The 21,266-nt window shown below is 37.5% G+C and overlaps 1 protein-coding gene across 1 annotated transcript in view; it reads right to left on the reverse strand.

Annotated features, from left to right (window-relative positions):
• The window catches only part of CATSPERE (catsper channel auxiliary subunit epsilon), a gene marked incomplete at both ends in the record, with an annotated part of 263,608 nt that overhangs the window by 236,851 nt on the left and 5,491 nt on the right, over positions 1–21,266 (reverse strand). Inside the window, one exon of the mRNA XM_079696474.1 lies at positions 20,784–20,832. Within this exon, the coding sequence (XP_079552600.1) occupies positions 20,784–20,832 (49 nt within the window). The remainder of the gene's footprint in view (positions 1–20,783; positions 20,833–21,266) is intronic.

Genomic DNA, 21,266 nt, shown 5'->3' on the forward strand with positions numbered 1-21,266 from the left:
TGCACCACAACTACTGAGCCTGCACTCTAGATTCCGTGAGCCACAACTACTGAGCCCGTATGCCACAACTACTGAAGCCCACGCACATAGAGCCCATGCTCCTCAACAAGAGAAGCCACCGCAATGAGAAGCCTGTGCACTGCAACAAAGAGTAGCCCCCGCTCACCACAACTAGAGAAAGCCCGCATGCAGCAACAAAGACCCAACGCAGCCAAAGATAAATAAAATAAATAAATTTATTAAAAAATAAAAATAAAACATCATTCCCTGTCTTACCCTACCCCTTGATTGAAGAGTAACAAAGAAAAGGGGGATTGAAATTAAGCAATGCCCAGTTGGGCCTTTCTCGGTAAGAGACCCCCTACATGCTCCCCATCTCTCACTTAAAGAAACATTTCAGTCTCCTGAAATTTCCCTGAGTTGCAAAGTCTGGCTCAAGGATTAATGATCAGAGGAGTGAGAACAGGCAGAGACAAAGAACAGCATTCAGGCAAGAGAACTGGTAAAAACTTAAACAATAGATCAGCCATATAGCAGAGTCACAGGACTTTTAGCTTCTCCCTGAAGGACACAGAAAGTAATGTCTGACACACATTCCTAAGTTGTTTTTACAGAAACCAGATTCCCACCAGATGAAAACTGCTGACCACAAGCACATAGACCCCCAAACTGGTTGAAACCAGGTTGACGATTGAAATTCCTGAAATATTACTCTGTTACCTCACCATCAACCAATCAGAGAACTGCTCACAAGCTGATCGTGCACACCATGACCCTCTTCCTCACACTGTCTTAAAAAACCCTTCCCTGAAAGTCATTGGGGAGTTTGGGTCTTTTGCGCATGAGCTGCCCATTCTCTTTGCTTTGTGCCCTACAGTAAACTCTGTACATTCCTTCACCACAGCCCATTGTCAGTAGATTGGCTTTGCTGTGTGTCAGGCAAGTGGGCCCAAGTTAGGTTTGGTAAAATCCCTAGAATAAATCCTATTTGATCATGATGTACGATCCTTTTAATGTACCATTGAATTTGCTAATATTTTATACTGCTTGCTAACATAATATACTGTTGATCTGCTAATACTTTGTTGATAATTTTTGCATCTTTGTTCATTAGGGATATTGGCCTGTCATTTTCTTTTCTCATGGCATCCTTGTATGGTTTTGGCATTGGGGTAATGCTAGTCTTGTAAAGAGTGCAGAAGTATTTCTTCTGCTTCTATGTATTGGAACAGTTTGAGAAGGATTAGTATTAATTCTTCCTTGAATGTTTTGTAAAATTCACCAGTGAGACATCTGGTCCTGGACTTTGGTTTGTTGGGAGGTTTTGATTATTGATTTAATCTCCTCACAATAAGTTTGTTCAGATTTTATATTTCTTTATGATTCAGCCCTGGAGGTTTGTATGTGTCTAGGCATTTATTCTTTTAGGTTGTTAAATATGTTGACATGTAATTGTTCATAGCAGTCTCATGATTCTTTGTATTTCTGTGGCTATCAGTTGTAATGTCTCTTTTGTTTCCAGTTGTATTTCTTTGACTCCTCCCTTTTAGTCTGCTGAGTCTAGCTGAAGGTTTGTCAATTTTGTTTATCTTTTGAAAGAACAAGCTCTTAGTTTCATTGATTTTTCTATTGTTATTTTAGTCTTTACTTCATTTATTTCTGCTATGATCTTTGCTGTTTCCTTCCTTCTACTAACTTTGGGCTTCATTTATTCTTCTTTTCTAGTTCCATGAGGTGTAATGTTATGTTGTTTGAGAATTTTCTTGCTTTTTTTTCTATCTATCTATCTATCTATCTATCTATCTATATGCATTTATGTTTTGAACCTACCTCTTAGAGCTGCTTTTGCTGCATCCTGTGAGTATTGATATGTTTATTTCCATTTTCATTTGTGTCAAGGTATGTTTAGAGTTCTCTTTTCTTCTATGACCCATTGGTTGTTAGGTAGCATATTGTTTAATCCCCATATATTTGTGAATTTTCCAGTTTTCTTCTTGGCATTGATTTCTACTTTCATACCACTGTAGTCAAAAAAGATGCTTGATATGATACCAATCTTCTTAAATTTTAAGACTTATTCTGTGGTCTGACATATGACCCATTCTGGAGAATGTTCCATGTGCACTTGAGAAAAATGTTTATTCTGTTTCTTTTAGATGAGAAGTTCTGTATATATCTGTTAAGTACATCTGGTATAATGTGCCATGTAATCTTGATGTTTCCTTACTGATCCTCTGTTTGAATGATCTATTCATTGATAAAGGTGGGGTATTAAATTTTCCTATTATTATATTACTATTTCTCCCTTTGGGGTCTATTAATTTTTGCTTTATATATTCAGATGTGCCTATGTTATGTATATAAATATTTACAAATGTTTAAATAGTCTTGTTGGATTGACCCCTTTATCATTGTCTCTTATTACAGTCTTTAACTTAAAATATATTTTATCTGATACAATTATAGCTAATTCTGCTTACTTTTGGTTTCCATTTGCATGGAATACCTTTTTCCATCCCTTAATTTCCAGTCTGTGTGTGTCCTGACTTATAAAGGGTCACTCTTAGACAGCATATAAGTAGGTCTTATCTTTTTATCCATTCAGCCACTCCATGTCTTTTGATTGGAGCATTTAGTCCATTTACATGTAAAATAATTATTGATAGGTATGTATTTATTGCCATTTTGTTAATCATTTTCTGGCTGTTTTGTTCTTCTATGTTCCTTTCTTCTTCTCTGCTCTCTTTTTGTAGTTTAGTGACTTTTTTAGTGGTTTGCTTTGATCCTTTCCTTTATCTTGTGTGTATCTACTATAAGTTTTTGTTTTGTGGTTACCATAAGGCTTACATATAAAAACTTACAACAGTCTATTTTAAGTTGATAACAATTTAAGTTTTATGACAGTCTAAAGCTCTACATTTTTATTCCCCCACCCCCACATTTTATGTTTTTGATGTCACATTTTACATATTTTTGTCCTGTGTGTCCCTTACTGTAGTTCTAGTTATTTTTACTACTTTTGTCTTTTAACATTCATACTACCTTTATAAGTGATTAACCCGCTACCTTTACTATATATTTACCTTTCCAGTGAGATTTTGTTTCTTTCAAATATTTTCTTGTTAATAGTTAGCACCCTTTCTTTTCAGCTTAAAGAAGTCCCTTTAATATTTCTCGTAAGGCAGGTTTAGTAATGATGAACTCCTTTAGCATCTGCTTGTCTGGAAAACTATCCTTCCTTCAATTCTGAATAACAACTTTGCCAGGTAGAACATTCTTGCTTGGAAGATTTTTTCTTTCAGCACTGTAAATATATGGTGCCAGTCCTTTCTGGTTTGCAGTTTCTGCTGAAAAAATCTGCTGATGGTCTTATGAGTGTTTCCTTTTACATAACAAGTTGCTTTTCTCTTGATAATTTTAAGATTTTTCTCTTTGTCTTCAACTTTTGACATTTTAATTATAATGTGTTTTTGTGTGGGTCTCCTTGGGTTTATCTCATTTGGAATTCGCTGGGATTCCTAGATCTGGATGTCTGTTTCCTTCCCCAAGTTAAGGTAGTTTTAAGTCATTATTTCTTCAAAAACTTTTCTGCCCCTTTCTCTCTCTCTTCTCCCACTGGGACCCAACAAATGCGAATGTTAGCCCACTTGATGTTGTCCCGTAAGTCCCTTAAGTTTTCTTTTTACATTCTTTTTTCTTTTTGCTGCTCTGATTGGGTGAGATCCACTAACCTGTTTTCAAGTTCTCTCATCACTTCTTCCACTTCATCTGATCTGCTATTGAACTCCTTTATTGTATGTTTCAGTTCAGTTACTTCTTCAGCTCTGTGACTTCTATTTGGTACTTTCTTGTATTTTCTACTTCTTTGTTGTTGTTCTCATTGTGTTCATTTATTCTTCTTTTGAGTTCAGGGCTTATTTTTATGACCATTATTTAATTTTTTTGAAGGATTTAAAAAAATTTTATTGACATATAGTTGATTTATATTGTTGTGTTAATTTGCTGTACACCAAAGTGATTCAGTTATACATATATATATATTCTTTTTCATATTCTTTCCTAATATGGTTTATCACAAGATATTGAATATAGTTTCCCTGTGCTATACAATAGGACCTTGTTGTTTATCCACCCTATATATAATACTTTGCATCTGCTAATCCCAAATTTCCAATCCATCCCTCCCCCACCTGCCCTCCCCCTCAGCAACCACAAGTCTGTTCTCTATGTCTGTGAGTCTGTTTCTGTTTTGTAGATATGTTCACTTGTGTAGTATTTTAGTTTCCACATATAAGTGATATCATATGGTATTTGTCTTTCTCTTTTGGACTTATTTCGCTTAGTATGATAACCTCTAGGTACATCCATGTTGCTGCAAATGGCATTATTTCATTCTTCTTTATAGTTGAGTAATATTCCATTGGAGATATATATATATATATATATATATATATATATATATATATATATATATATATATGGTTTCCTTTGCTGTACAAAGCTTATAAGTTTCATTAGGTTCCATTTGTTTATTTTGCTTTTATTTCTATTGTGTTTGGAGACTGACTTAAGAAAACGTTCATACAATTTATGTCAGAGAATGTTTTGTCCAAGTTCTTTTCTAGGAATTTTGTGCTGTCATGTCTTATATTTAAGTCTTTAAGCCATTTTGAGTTTATTTTCGTGTATGGTGTGAGGGTGTGTTCTAACTTCACTGATTTGCATGTGGCTGTCCAACTTTCCCAATACCACTTGCTAAGAGACTGTCTTTTCCCCTTTGTATATTCTTGCCTTTTTCTTGAAGATTAATTGACCATAGGTATGTGGGTTTATTTCTGGGCTCTCTATTTTGTTCCATTGATCCACAAGTCTGTTTTTGTGTCAATATCATACTGTTTTGATTACTGTAGCTTTGTAGAACTGTCTGAAGTCTGGGAGGGTTATGCCTTGTGCTTTTTCCTCATGATTGCTTTGGCAATTCTGGGACTCTTATGGTTCCATATAAATTTTAGGATTATTTGTTCTAGCTCTGGGAAAGATGTCACTGGTAATTTGATAGGGATTGAATCAAATCTGTAGATTGCTTTGGGTAGTATGACCATTTCAACAATATAAATTCTTCCCATCCAAGAGCCTGGGATATCGTTCCATTTCTTTGAATCATCATCAATTAGCTTTACTAATGTTTTGTAGTTCTCAGCATATGTCTCTCATCTTCCAGGTGAGGTTTATTCCTAAGTATTTTATTTTTTGATGTGCTTTTAAAGGGGATTGCTTGTTTACATTCCCTTTCTAATATTTCATTGTTAATATAAAGAAATGCAACTGATTTCTGTATGTTAATCTTGTATCCTGCTACCTTGCTGAATTTCTTTATCAGTTCTAGTAGTTTTTGTGTGGAATCTTTAGGGGTTTCTATATATAGTATCATATCTGCATGATGACAATTTTACCTCTTCCCTACCAATCTGAATAGCTTTTATTTCTTTTCCTTGTCTGATTGCTGTGACTAGGACTTCCAATACTATATTGAATAGAAATGGTAAGAGAGAGCATCTTTGTCTTGTTCCAGATTTTAGTGGGAAGGCTTTCTTCAGCTTTTCACCATTGAGTATTATATTGGCTGTGGGTCTGTTATAAATAGCTTTTATTATGTTGAGATATGCTCCCTCTATACTCACTTTTGTATGGGTTTTTATCATGAATGGATGTTGAATTTTATAAAATGTTTGTTCTGCACTATTGAGATGATCATGCGGTTTTTGTCTTTTCTTTTGTTGATGTGTTAAGTCACATTGATTGATTTGTATATGTTGAACCATACTTGTCACCCTGGGATGAATCCAAGTTGGTCATGGTGTATGCTCTTTTTTATGTGTTGTTAGATTCAGTTTGCTAATATTTTGTTGAAATTTTTTGCATCTATATTCATCAAAGATATTGGCCTGTAATTTTCTTTTTGGTAGTCTTTGGTTTTGGTATCAGGGTGATGGTGACTTCATAGAATGTCTTTAGGAGTCTTCATTCCTCTTTGATCTTTTGGAAGACATTGAGAAGGACTGGTATAAGTTCTTCTTTGTATGTTTGGTAGAATTTGTCTGTGAAGCCATCTGGTCCTGGACTTCTGTTTGTAGGGAGTTTTTTCTATTTCACTTCTAGTGATCTGTTCAAGTATCCATTTCTTCTTGATTCAATTTTGGTGGGTTGTAGGTTTCTAGAAATTTGTCCATTTCTTCTAGGTTGTCAAACTTGTTGGCATACAATTGTTCATAGTATTCTTTTTTTTTTTTTTTGTCTTTCTGTGGTATCCATTGTGATTTCTCCTTTTTCGTTTCTTATTTTGTTTACTTGGGTCTTCTCTCTTCGTGGTGAGCCTGGCCAGAGTTTTGTCTATCTTGTTTACCCTTTGAAAGAAAAAGCTCTTTGTTTTATTGATTTTTTTCTATTTTTTTAACCTCTATTTTATTTATTTCCTCTCTGACCTTTATTTTCTCCTTCCATCTACTGACTTTAGGTTTTGCTTGTTATTCTTTTTCTAATTCTCTTAGGTGGTGTGTTAGGTTATTTGAGATTTTTCTAGTTTCTTAAAGAAGGCCTGCATCGCTATGAACTTCCCTCTAAGAACTGCTTTTTCTGCATCCCATAGATTTTGTATGGTGGTGTTTCCCCTGTCATTTGCCTCAATGTATTTTTAAATTTCTTCTTTGATTTCACTGTTGACCCACTAGTCTTTTACTAGCAGGTTGTTTAGTCTCCATGTAATTGTTTTTTCCTCATTTCTTTTTCTGTGGTTGATTTCTAGTTTTATGCCATTGTGGTCAGAAAAGATGCTTGAAAAAAATTTCTATACTTTTAAATTTGTTGAAGTTTGTTTTGTGCCCTAGTGTGTGGTCAATCCTAGAGAATGTTCCATGTGCACTTGAAAAGAATGTGTATTTTGCTTTTTTTGGATGTAATGTCCTGAAAATATCAATTAAGTCTAACTGTTCTATTATATCATTTAGGATCTCTATTGCCTTGATTTTCTGTCTCAAAGATATGTCCACTGATGTGAGTGGGGTGTTAACATCTTCTACTTTATTGTATTCCTATCAATTTCTCCCTTTGTCTGTTAGTATTTGTTTTATGTATTTGGGTACTCCTATACTGGGTGCATATATGTTGACAAGTATAATATACTCTCCTTGTATTGGTCCTTTTAAAATTATATAGTGTTCCTCTTTTTCTTTATAGCCTTTGTTTTAAAGCTTATTTTGTCTGATATGAGTATTGCAACCCCCACTTTCTTGTCATTTCTTTTTCCATGAAATATCTTTTTCCATCCCCTCACTTTCAATCTATATGTGTCCTTTGCCCTAAAGTGGGTCTCTTGTAGGCAGCATATTGTAGGCTCTTTTTTTTTTTTTTTTTTTTTACCCAATCTGCCACACTGTGTCTTTTGATTGAAGCATTTGCCCATTGACATTTAAGGTAATTATTGATAGATATATATTTATTGCCATCTTAAACCTTATTTTACCATTGATTTTATATTTCTTCTTTGTCCCCCCACCTTTTTTTGTTTTTCCTTTTGTTGTTTGTTGATTTTCATTTGTATTATGCTTCTGTTCTCTTTTTATTGGTTTTTGTGAATCTATTGTTTCTGATTTGTCTTTAACCTGTTTTTCAATTATGTTAACCCCTTCCTATATCCACTTGCTTTAGACTGGTAGTCATATAGCCTCAAACACATACTAGACAGAAAAATTAAATTTCTTACTCTCCTCCCTTCATTTTATGATTTTTGATGTCCTCTTTTACATCTTCATGTTCATCTGTTTGCTGTTCATTGTGGTTGTCATCACTTTCACAGAAGCTTTTAAATTTTTTTAAAAATCTGCATACTGGCTTAAGTGACTTACTTTCCAATTGTGATTTTCCTTCCTATTGATTCCTACTTCTTTTATATTTAGAGAAGAACTTGCAATATTTCCTTTAAGATACATTTAGGATTGCTGTATTCTTTTAGTTTTTGCTTGTCAGAGAAATTATTTTTTTTTCTTTTTTAACATCTTAATTGGAGTATAATTGCTTTACAGTGGTGTGTTAGTTTCTGCTTTATAACAAAGTGAATCAGGTATACATATACATATGTTCCCATATCTCTTCCCTCTTGCATCTCCCTCCCTCACACCCTCCCTATCCCACCCCTCTAGGTGGTCACAAAGCACCAAGCTGATCTCCCTGTGCTATGCGGCTGCTTCCCACTAGCTATCTATTTTACATTTGGTACTGTATATATGTCCATGCAACTCTCCCACTTCGTCACAGCTTACCTTCCCTCTTCCCCATATCCTCAAGTCCATTCTCTAGTAGGTCTGTTTCTTTATTCCTGTCTTTCCCCTAGGTTGTTCATGAAGTTTTTTTTGTTCCTTAGATTCCATATATATGTATTAGCATATAGTATTTGTTTTCTCTTCCTGATTTATTTCACTCTGTATGACAGACTCTAGGTCCACCCACCTCACTGCAAATAACTCAATTTCTTTTCTTATTTGGCCGAGTAATATTCCATTGTATATATGTGCCATATCTTCTTTATCCATTCATCTGTTGATGGACACTATGGTTGCTTCCATGTCCTGGCTATTGTAAATAGAACTGCAATGAAATTTTTGTTACATGACTGCTTTTGAAATATGGTTTTCTCAGGGTATATGCCCAGTAGTGGGATTGCTGAGTGTATGGTATTTCTATTTTTAGTTTTCTAAGGGAACTCCATACTGTTCTCCATAGTGGCTGTATCAATTTACATTACCACCAACAGTGCAAGAGGGGTCCCTTTTCTCCACACCCTCTCCAGCATTTACTGTTTGTAGATTCTCTGATGATGGCCATTCTAACAGGTGTGAGATGATATCTCATTGTAGTTTTGAATTCCAGTTCTCTAATGATTAATGATGTTCATCATTCTTTCATGTGTTTGTTGGCAATCTGTATATCTTCTCTGGAGAAATGTCTAGGTCTTCTGCCCATTTTTGAATTGGGTTATTTGTTTTTTTGATATTGAGCTTCATGAGCTGCTTGTAAATTTTGGAGATTAATCCTTTGTCAGTTGCTTCATTTGCAAATATTTTCTCCCATTCTGAGGGTTGTCTTTTGGTCTTGTTTATGGTTTCCTTTGCTGTGCAAAAGCTTTGAAGTTTCATTAGGTCCCATTTGTTTATTTTTGTTTTTATTTCCATTTCTCTAGGAGGTGGGTCAAAAAGGATCTTGCTGTGATTTATGTCACAGAGTGTTCTGCCTCTGTTTTCCTCTAAGAGTTTGATAGTGTCTGGCCTTACATTTAGGTCTTTAATCCATTTTGAGTTTATTTTTGTGTATGGTGTTAGGGAGTGTTCTAATTTCATTCTTTTACATGTACCTGTCCAGTTTTCCCAGCACCACTTATTGAGGAGGCTCTCTTTTCACCACTATATATTCTTGCCTACTTTATCAAAGATAAGGTGACCATATGTGTGTGGGTTTATCTCTAGGCTTTCTATCCTGTTCCATTGATTGATATTTCTGTTTTGGGGCCAGTACCATACTGTCTTGATTACTGTAGATTTGTAGTATATAGTCTGAATTCAGGGAGCCTGATTCCTCCAGCTCCGTTTTTCTTTCTCAAGATTGTTTTGGCTATTCGGGGTCTTTTGCATTTCCATACAAATTGTGAAATTTTTTGTTCTAGTTCTGTGAAAAATGCCAGTGATAGTTTGATAGGGATTGCATTGACTCTGTAGATTGCTTTGGGTAGTAGTTCATTTTCACAATGTTGATTCTTCCACTCCAAGAACATGGTATAGCTCTCCATCTATTTGTATCATCTTTAATTTCTTTCATCAGTGTCTTATAATTTTCTGCAGACAGGTCTTTTGTCTCCTTAGGTAGATTAATTCCTAGATATTTTATTGTTTTTGTTGCATTGGTAAATGGGAGTGTTTTCTTAATTTCACTTTCAGAATTTTCATCGTTAGTGTATAGGACTGCTAGTTAGTGCATTAATTTTGTATCCTGCTACTTTACCAAATTCATTGATTAACCCTAGTAGTTTTCTGGTAGCATCTTTAGGATTCTCTATGTAGAGCATCATGTCATCTGCAAACAGTGACAGCTTTACTTCTTCTTTGCCGATTTGGATTCCTTTTATTTTTCTTCTCTGATTGCTGTGGCTAAAACTTCCAAAACTATGTTGAATAAGAATGGTGAGAGTGGGCAACCTTGTCTAGTTCCTGATCTTAGTGGAAATGGTTTCAGTTTTTCACCATTGAGGATGATGCTGGTTGTGGGTTTTTCATATATGGCCTTTACTATGTTGAGGCAAGTTCCCTCTATGCCTACTTTCTGCAGGGTTTTTATCATAAATTGGTGTTGAATTTTGTCAAAAACTTTCTCTGCATTGATTGAGATGATTATATGGTTTTTCTCCTTCAAGTTGTTAATATGGTGTATCACATTGATTGATTTGCATATATTGAAGAATCCTTGCAGTCCTGGGATAAACTGCACTTGATCATGGTGTATAATCCTTTTAATGTGCTGTTGGATTCTGTTTACTAGTATTTTGTTGAGCATTTTTGCATATATGTTGATCAGTGATATTGGCCTTTAGTTTCCTTTCTTTGTGACATCTTTATCTGGTTTTGGTATCAGGGTGATGGTGGCCTCATAGAATGAGTTTGGGAGTGTTCCTCCCTCTGCTATATTTTGGAAGAGTTTGAGAAGGATAGGTGTTAGCTCTTCTCTAAATGTTTAATAGAATTCGCCTGTGAAGCCATCTGGTGCTGGGCTTTTGTTTGTTGGAAGATTTTTAATCACAGTTTCAATTTCAGTGCTTGTGATTGGTCTGTTAATATTTTCTATTTCCTCCTGGTTCATTCTCAGCAGGTTGTGCATTTCTAAGCATTTGTCCATTTTTCCCAGGTTGTCCATTTCTTTGGCATAGAGTTGCTTATAGTAATCTCTCATGATCCTTTGTATTTCTGCAGTGTCAGTTGTTACTTCTCCTTTTTCATTTCTAATTCTACTGATTTGAGTCTTCTCCCTTTTTTCTTGATGAGTCTGGCTAATGGGTTATCAATTTTGTTTATCTTCTCAAAGAACAAGCTTTTAGTTTTATTGATCTTTGCTGTCGTTTCCTTCATTTCTTTTTCATTTATTTCTGATCTGATCTTTATGATTTCTTTTCTTCTGCTAACGGGTTTTTTTTTGTTCTTTCTTAATTGCTTTAGGTGTAAGGTTAGGTTGTTTATTTGAGATGTTTCTTGTTTCTTAAGGTAGGATTGTATTGCTATAAAATTCCCTCGTAGAACTGCTTTTGCTACATCCCATAGGTTTTGGGTCGTCGTGTTTTCATTGTCATTTGTTTGTAGGTATTTTTTGATTTCCTCTTTGATTTCTTCAGTGATCTCTTGGTTATTAAGTAGTGTATTGTTTAGCCTCCATGTGCTTGTATTGTTTACTGATTTTTTTCTGTAATTGATATCTAGTCTCATAGCATTGTTGTTGGAAAAGTTACTTGATACAATTTCAATTTTCTTAAATTTACCAAGGCTTGATTTGTGACCCAGGATATGATCTATCCTGAAGAATGTTCCATGAGCACTTGAGAAGAATGTGTACTTTGCTGTTTTTGGATAGAATGTCCTGTAAATATCAATTAAGTCCATCTTGTTTAATGTATCATTTAAAGCTTGTGTTTCCTTATTTATTTCCATTTTGGATGATCTGTCCACTGGTGAAAGTGGGGTGTTAAAAATCCCTATTATTGTGTTACTGTCGATTTCCCCTTTTATGGCTGTTAGTATTTGCCTTATGTATTGAGGTGCTCCTATGTTGGGTGCATAAATATTTACAATTGTTATATCTTCTTCTTGGATCGATCCCTTGATCATTATGTAGTGTCCTTCCTTGTGTCTTGTAATAGTCTTTATTTAAAGTCTATTTGGTCTTATATGAGAATTGCTACTCCAGCTTTCTTTTCATTTCCATTTGCATGGAATATCTTTTTCCACCCCCTCACTTTCAGTCTGTATGTGTCCCTAGGTCTGAAGTGGGTCTCTTGTAGACAGCATATATATGGGTCTTGTTTTTGTATCCATTCAGCCAGTCTATGTCTTTTGGTTGGAGAATTTAATCCATTTACATTTAAAGTAATTATCAATATGTATGTTCCTATTCCCTTTTTCTTAATTGTTCTCTGTTTGTTATTGTAGGTCTTTTCCTTCTCTTGTGTTCCTGCCAGAGAATTTCCTTTAGCATTTGTTGTAAAGCTGGTTTGGTGGTGCTGAATTCTCTTAGCTTTTACTTGTCTGTAAAGTTTTTAATTTCTTCATCAAATCTGAACGAGATCCTTGCTGGGTAGAGTAAACTTGGTTGTAAGTTTTTCTCCTTCATCACTTTAAATATGTCCTGCCACTCCTTTCTGGGTTGCAGAGTTTCTGCTGAAAGAGCAGCTGTTAACCTTATGGGGATTCCCTTGTGTGTTATTTGTTTTTTTTCCCTTGCTGCTTTTAATATTTTTTCTTTGTATTTACTTTTTGATAGTTTGATTAATATGTCTTGCCATGTTTCTCCTTGAATTTCTCCTGTATGGGACTCTCTGTGCTTCCTGGACTTGAATAACTATTTCCTTTCCCATATTTTGGAAGTTTTCAACTATATTCACTTCAAATATTTTCTCAGTCCCTTTCTTTTTCTCTTCTTCTCCTGGGATGCCTATAATTCGAATGTTGGTGCTTTTAATGTTTTCCTAGAGGTCTCTGAGACTGTCCTCAGTTCTTTTTAGTCTTTATTCTCCTCTGCAGTAGTTATTTCCACTATTTTATCTTCCAGGTCACTATCCATTCTTCTGCCTCAGTTATTCTGCTATTGATCCCTTCTAGAGAATTTTTAATTTCATTTATTGTGTTCATCATTGTTTATCGCTCTTTAGTTCTTCTAGGTCCTTGTTAAACGTTTCTTGTATTTTCTCCATTCTATTTCCAAGATTTTGGATCATCTTTACTATCATTATTCTGAATTCTTTTTCAGGTAGCCTGCCTATTTCCTCTTCATTTGTTAGGTCTGGTGGGTTTTTACCTTGCTCCTTCATCTTCTGTGTGTTTTTCTGTCTTCTCATTTTGCTTAACTTACTGTGTTTTGGGTCTCCTTTTTGCAGGCTGCAGGTTCATAGTTCCCTTTGTTTTTGATGTCTGTCCTCAGTGGCTAAAGTTGGTTCAGTGGGTTGTATGGGCTTCCTGGTTGAGGGTACTAGTGCCTGTGTTCTGGTGGATGAAGCTGGATATTGCCTTTCTGATGGGCAGGTCCACATCTGGTGGTATGTTTTGGGGTATCTGTGGCCTTATTATGATTTTAGGCAGCCTCTCTGCTAATGGATGGGGTTGTGTTCCCGTCTTGCTAGTTGTTTTGCATAGGGTGTCCATCACTGTAGCTTGCTGGTTGCTGAGTAAAGCCAGGTCTTGGCATTGAGATGGAGATCTATGGGAGATTTTCACCATTTGATATTACATGGAGCTGGGAGGTCTCTTGTGGACCAGTATCCTGACTTTGGGTCTCTCACCTCAGAGGCACAGCCCTGTTGCCTGCCTGGAGCACCAAGACCCTTTCATCCACATGGCTCAGAATAAAAGGGAGAAAAAATAGAAAGAAAGGAACGAAAGGAAAGAAAGAAAGAAAGAAAGAAAGAAAGAAAGAAAGAAAGAAAGAAAGAAAGAAAGAAAATAAAGTTATTAAAATAAAAATTAAAAAATAATTATTAAGAAAAAAAGTTTTTAAGTAAGAAAAAAAAAATGGACAGACAGTACCCTAGGAAAAATGGTAAAAGCAAATCTATACAAAGTCATACAGAGACGCATACACATACACACTCACAAAGAGAGAAAAAGGGAAAAAAAATATATCTTTTGCTCCCAAAGTCCACCTCCTCAACTTGGGATGATTCGTTGTCTATTCAGGTACACCACAGATGCAGGGTACATCAAGTTGATTGTGGAGATTTAATCCACTGCTCCTGAGGCTGCTGGGAGAAATTACCCTTTCCCTTCTTTGTCTGTACAGCTCCCGGGGTTCAGCTTTGGATTTGGATCTGACTCTGCATGTAGGTCGCCTGAGGGCATCTGTTCTTCACTCAGACAGGATGGGGTTAAAGTAGCAACTGATTCAGGGGCTCTGGCTCACTCAGGCCTGGGGGCGGGAGGGGTACAGATGCGGGGCGAGTCTGCAGCAGCAGAGGTCGGTGCAACATTACAACAGCCTGAGGTGCACCATGTGTTATCCCAGGGAAGTTGTCCCTGGACCACAGGACCCTGGCAGTGGCAGGTTGCACAGGCTCCCGGGAGGGGAGGTGTGGATAGTGACCTGTGCTTGCATACAGGCTTCTTGGAGGCGGCAGCAGCATCCTTAGAGTCCCATGACCGTCTTTGGGGTCCAAGCTGATAGCCACGGCTCACGCCTGTCTCTGGAGCTCCTTTAAGCAGTGTATTTATTCCCCTCTCCTGGCGCACCAGGAAACAAAGAGGCAAGAAAAAGTCTCGTCTCTTCGGCAGCTCCAGACCTTTTCCCGGACTCCCTCTCGGCTAGCTGTGGCACACTAGCCCCCTTCAGGCTGTGTTCATGCAGCCAACCCCAGTCCTCTCCCTGGGATCCGACCTCTGAAGCCCAAGCCTCAGCTCCCAGCACCCACCCACCCTGGCAGGTGAGCAGACATGCCTCTCGGGCTGGTGAGTGCCCTTCGGCTCTGATCCTCTGTGCGGGAATCTCTCCACTTTGCCCTCTGTACCCCCGTTGCTGCACTCTCCTCCGTGGTTCCAAAGCTTCCCCCCCTTCCACCCGCAGTCTCCGCCCATGAAGGGTCTTCCTAGTGTGTGGAAACCTTTCCTGCTTCACAGCTCCCTCCCAGTGGTGCAGGTCCTTTCCCTATTCTTCTGTCTCTGTTTTTTCTTTTTTCTTTTGCCCTACCCAGGTACGTGGGGAGTTACTTGCCTTTCGGAAGGTCTGAGGTCTTCTGCCAGCATTCAGTAGGTGTTCTATAGGAGCTGTTCCACATGTAGATATATTTCTGATGTATTTGTGGAGAGGAAGATGATCTCCAAGTCTTACTCTTCCGCTATCTTGAAGCTCCCCTCTGTCCGAGAAATTCTTTATCTCTCCTTCTATTCTAAATGATAATCTTACTGGGCAGAGTATCCTAGGTTACAGATTTTTTCCTTTTAGGACTTTGAATATGCCTTGCCACTCCCTTCTGGACCACAACTTTTCTGTAGATAAATCAGCTGATAGCCTTATGGGGGTTCCCTTGTAATTAACTCTTTGGTTTTATCTTGCTGGCTTTAGAATCCTCTCTTTAACTTTTGCCATTTTAATTATAATGTCTTGATGTAGGCCTGTTTGGGTTCATCTTGTTCAGGACGCTCTGTGCTTCCTGTACCTGGGTATCTGTTTCCTTCTTTAGGTGTGGGGAGTTTTCAGCCATAATTTCTTCAAATACATTTTCAATTCCTCTTTCTCTTTCTTCTCCTTCTGGGATCCCCATTTCGCATAGATTGGCATGCTTTATATTATCCCATAGGTCTTTTATATTGCTTTCATTTTCTTTTTCACTTGGTTTTCTGTCTGCTGTTCTGATTGTGTGATCTCCATTATTTAATCTTCCAGATCACTTATTAGTTCTCTTGCATTATTCACTCTGCTATTCATTGCCTTTAGCTCAGCTTTTGTCTTGGCAAATGAGTTCTCTAATTTTTCCTAGCTCCTTTTTATAGTTTCTACTTTGTTTTTACAGTAACCTGCATATCTATCAATAGCCCTTCTGAATTCCTTCAGCATTTTCATTATCTCCTTTTTGAACTCAGTGTCTATTTGACTGAAGAGGGCTGTTTCATAGTTTGTTCTTAAAGGGGAATTCCCTTGATGTTTTAATTAGGAGTGGTTCCTCTGCTTCTTCATTTTACTTATATTTCTCTTGCTCTATGAATTTAGGAGAAACCATATCCACTGTGGTCTTGGAGGGCTATTTTTATGTGGGAGTGTCCCTTGTGTAGACTGTATGGGTTTAACATTTTTGGTGCAAGTGCTGTTTTGAGTATGGATGCCTGCCGCCTCTTTCCTTGGTGTGTGCTGGCTGTTATCCCCTTGATAGGAGGTATGACTGGTGGTGTGGTGGACAGAGCCTGCACTGGATGTTGAGCAGGTCCTCCTCTTTGCTCTGTGGTTGTCACTGCCCTGCCAGGGGCAAGGTCTGCTCCTTAGTTTTAGGAGTAGAAGCCCCAGATCCATTTCTGAGCTGTGTTTCTGAATGGCAGTGCATGGTATGTGGGATTGGAGTGCTCTCACTGGGAGAGGAGCCACTGAATATTCCTCTTCCAGAGCTGTTCACTGGTGAGTGTGCTCTGTTGTGTCACCTTTCACCCATTGTGCAGGCTCACAAAGTACACAGTTGTTGGCACTGCCATCAGCCCCGCCTCAACCATGGGCATGATGGCAATCGGCCCTCGTGTCTCTCAGGCATTGTTTTCACAAGGCCAACAGTGCAGATCCACTGAAGTCAGGTGCCAGGACCAGAGTAGTCATGCACCTGGACCTGCTGTGCAAGCTATGGAGGCAGCCCAGATCCTGACCTGGGTCAGCCTCCATGTGCATGCACCCACAAAGCCCACAGCTGCTAAGGCCAGACCCGTCCCAGACATGGGAGCACTCATTGTCTGCTTGGATGTCCTACAGGCGCTGAATTTACAAAGTCGATGGTGGAGGTGTAAATCAGCAGCTCACACAGCCACAGGGAGAGATTCCAGTCCTACCTCCTAAGTCACACAGCCCTGGGGCTCAACTATGATTTCAGCCCTGCCTCTGCATGTGGGCAACCCATTGGCCTGCTCCCGGAGCCTGCCAAGGTGGCGCCTGGTGCTAGAGCCTGCTGAGGCATGAGCCCACCAAGGTGGTGGCTGGGGCTTACGAGCCTGCCCTGGCAGCGGCAAGGGGGTAGGAGTCTACTAGGCAGGAGCCTGCTTAAGGTGGTGGATGGAGCATGCACTCCTGGAGCCCAGGGAGGTGGAGGCTGGTGCATGGAGGTGGGGGCTGGTGCAAGGAGAAAGAGGCTGCTATGGCAACCCCACTCCTCCCTTTGTGCACCATTTAACAGTGGAGCTTTGTTTCTATGGCAGGCCTGGGCTTCTTCCACAAACAGCCCTGGTTGTGGCTGTAATACACTCCAGCCCCTTCAGACTGTCTCCTCCGTACAGCTGGTGTTTACCAGTCCTCTGAAACCTGAGTTTCAGCATCCAATCCCCATCCATACCAGTGGATGTGTGTCTCAGGCTGGGGCATGCAGGGTGGTGGCACGACCATCTATGCAGGTCTCTCTCTGTTCTGCCTGCCACAAACCAGTTTATGCACTCTCCTCTGAGCATGTGAAACACACTTTCTGTCCTGGCTGATCTCCCCACTAGGGAGGGGGCTTCCCAGGGTGCAGGGACCTTTCCTTTTTCACAGCTCCCTCCCAGGCGTGCCAATCCTGTCCCACGTCCTCTTTTGTTTTTCCTTTCATCCTACCTGGTTACGTGGAGATCTTTCTTGTCCTTTCAGGTTTTTGAGGTCTTTGCTAGTGTTCAGTAGGTATTCTGTGAGAACTGTTCCATTGTAGATATATTTTTGATGCATTTGTGGGAGGAGGTGAGTTCCACATCCTTCTACTCTGCCATCTTTATTCCTCTCCCCAACCATTATCAGGTAAATTACTTATCTCCATTTCTTTAAGGTTTTTTTTTCCCCCTGATGTTTTATCTTATTCTTTTGTTTGGAACATATTCCTCTGTTATTTCATTTTCCTTGAGTCTTTGTTGGGTTCTACAGTAGATGAAACAACCATCTCTCCCAGTCTTGAAGGCATGGCCTTGTATAGGAGATGAGCCTATTGTTCAACCCTGCCCTAGCTCTTGGTTTTCCCTCTTTGTGATTGTCCAAGCAGCCTATTTTATTTTTAATAGCTCCTAGTAGTTGAGGATGTGCCAAAACTTGTCAGTGTCCCAAAGGGGAGAATCTGTCAGCACCTAGATTCATGCTGATTAGCATCCAGATCCTCAGGCAGCAGCTTGTAAAGTGTGCAAATATATACTGTCCTGTGGGATTGCAAGCATATAAGCCCCACTGGCCACCAGAGGCAGGCAATCTGTCGTGGTTCCTGGGCAGCAGTCACAAAAATCAGGGCTCCAGATGAGTGTACAAGCTCCTATCTCAGAAATACCAATGAACTGTAATGAGGCAGAGGGAGAATGCAAAGACAGTATCCAACAGTGTATGTTCCCTAAGAGCACCTTCATGTGTGCCAATCCTCATGCTAAAATTTCAGGCAAAGCAAAAAGGTGGGGAGGGACTTTTTAAAATGCTTTCCATCAAGAAGATTCATGGACTACTTAATCCCTGAAGTATTATGCTTACTTAATATTTTCTTTCTTTCTCTGAATATTACTTTCAAGCAAGCACAATACCGCTGGTTTTATCATCTACTCACTTGACTTTTGTCTAACTTCTGCTCTGATAATCAAACTCTGGCTCCTAATCTGCATTTCTGCAATTACATAACTTTATTGTTTTGGGGACCAATTATCAATTAAAAATGAAACATTTCTGTAACTTACATAAAAGTGATAAAGGAAGAGTAGAAAAGAAAAAGGGTGATTTAAAAAAAAGACTAATAAAATGGTCAATCATATAACAAAGTTCTTCAAGAAAAAAAGATGAAGTACATAAACAAATAATATTAGAGAAATAAAATAACTACAAATAGAAATTTAAGTGGTATGCAAAGATTATAAAGAAATGGATAGCAATCAATTTTAAGACAAATGCACATTTTAAAAGGAAATATAGTTTTAATAACCTAAATGGGAAAAGAATTTTAAAAAGAATAGATACATGTATATGTATAACTGAATCACACTTTGCTGTACACCTGAAACTAACACAACATTGTTAATCAACTCTACTCCAATATAAAATAAAAATTAAAAAAAGGAAATATAGTTTACATAGATTCCTTTTGCCTGATTTTGAATAATGTAAATACAACAATATCTGTAAATAGAATATGAATGTAAACTGATACAATTACTTTGTAAAATCTTTTGGCATCATCTACTAAAGCTGAACATATGCACATGCCTTATGACTTATCAATTCCACTCCTAGGTATACACCCAGCAGAAATACATACATATGTTAAGCAGAAAATAGGCATAAGAATGTTCATAGCAGCCCTAATCACAGTAGACTAAAAATGGAAAAAAACTAATTGTTTATCTAGAGTAGAATGATATATATATTGTTGTATGTTAATTCAATGGAATAATATACAGAATTGAAACTCAAACTACATGAAACATGTTGCAGAGACGATCAGTCAAATCTACCAATAGGAAAGAAGAAAGTTCAGAAATCAACACATCCATACATAAAACAAAGATGATACCAGAAAAAATAATAAGGAAACAATAAATTTTTAAATACATGCTGGTTCATTCTATGGAGAAAGTAATGTAAATGCCTACCTTATATTATACACAAGGTGGACTCTGGATATTACTTATGACCTTTATTTGAAAAGTAAAAATATAAATCATATAAAAGAAAATGTAGGATAAAAATCTTTGCAACGCAGGGTAGGCAAAATTCTTTCTTAAATAAAATTCAAAAAAAGTATAAACTGTAACATCAAATAAGGGAGGGGATGGCTCAGTCTTTTAAAAAAAATAAAGTATCCATGGACAAAGTCAATGGTTAGATGAGTAGATGAGAGGCTAGGAAATGATAACTAAAATATTTAAAATCAACATTTGCCTAATACATAGAGCGGAACGTAGAAAATGCTCTGTAAATCAACAAGAAAAGGGTAGAAAATTAAGTGGAAAATGGGAAAAAATGAAAAGGCAATTCACAGGAGAATCCTGCATAAATATCGGAAACGATGCTCAAAATCACTAGTCATCAGAGAATTGAAAATAACAACAGCAGTAAACTATTACTATGTAGTAATGAGATTGGTAAAAAAAAAAATGGGAAATTCAATAATACCAAATTCTGGTGAAGATGTTCACTGGGTAAGAATATAAATTGTGATTGCCATTTTGGAAAAAATCTTGCAGAATTTAGTTAAGTTAGGTGTCTGTTTCCCTATGTCCTACCAACCATAGCTGAAAAATTATTGCACAGATACATAAAAGGACATGTAGAAGAGCATTCATCACAATGTTTTTTGTGGTGGTAGGAAGCCATTCATCCATCATTAGGGGGTGGAATAGATAAATAATATACACACACACTAGTAATCAGGCGGCATTAAGAAAAAAATGAACTAGACAGTGTTGAATTTAAAAAGTAATGTAGAGAAGGAAGTTTATAGCTTGGGTGACCATACATCCTGGTTTGTCTAGACAGTTCCGATTTATACCTATTGTCCCAGAATAACTGTTAATAGCACTATCTTTAATTCTCAGTAGTTTAACAATATACTGCATGGTCATCCTGTCTGTATCATAACACCATTTTGTGAATGTTGAATCACAAAAACACTCAAAACAACACTACCTATTTTTGCTAAATACATATTTAAAGACATTTATTGGAGGGGGAATTTATATTAGGAAGATATATAGGATGAGGAAATAAAATAAAAATAAAAGAATGACACTGCGCTGTATGACTATGATTAACTTTGCTCTCTGCTGTGAAGTCAAAAAAATTAATTATAGTTTAAAAAATTACACACTTACAGTACTTCTGGTACTAAAAATGTGGTAGTTTGGGCTGTTACTGGAATACCTGCAAAGGAAAATGTCAAATATGAATACTAACACTAATTTCTCCCCCAAATAAAAGGGATTCTATACTTGGTCAGAGCATGCCTGAGCTGCCATGAGCTTTACATTTCTGCCCAAGCACCTTCTTAGAAAGTATAGTCGGGGCTAAAACTGGGAGTATCAGCAACATCTACCCATAACTCAAGGTGTGCTCAAGGTTGCTCAGTATCTGAAGACACTATAGCAAGAAGTAAATACTTTTACATCTTGTTTTTGTTTTAGAATAAAAACTGTTGAGGAATATTGGCTCTAACTCCTTCACCTGTAAACTGAGTTAAAATAAAATGAATAAAGATTGAAAATCAAAAAAACAGTATTTCTTATTTGAAGCACTGAAGTAAAGAGCAAATTTCTATGAGTCCTTTTTCATTATCATTTCTCGCTATAATTCAGAGT

This window comes from Hyperoodon ampullatus, assembly GCF_949752795.1.
Source record: "Hyperoodon ampullatus genome assembly, chromosome: 2".
In the NCBI taxonomy this organism is placed as follows: domain Eukaryota; kingdom Metazoa; phylum Chordata; class Mammalia; order Artiodactyla; family Ziphiidae; genus Hyperoodon; species Hyperoodon ampullatus.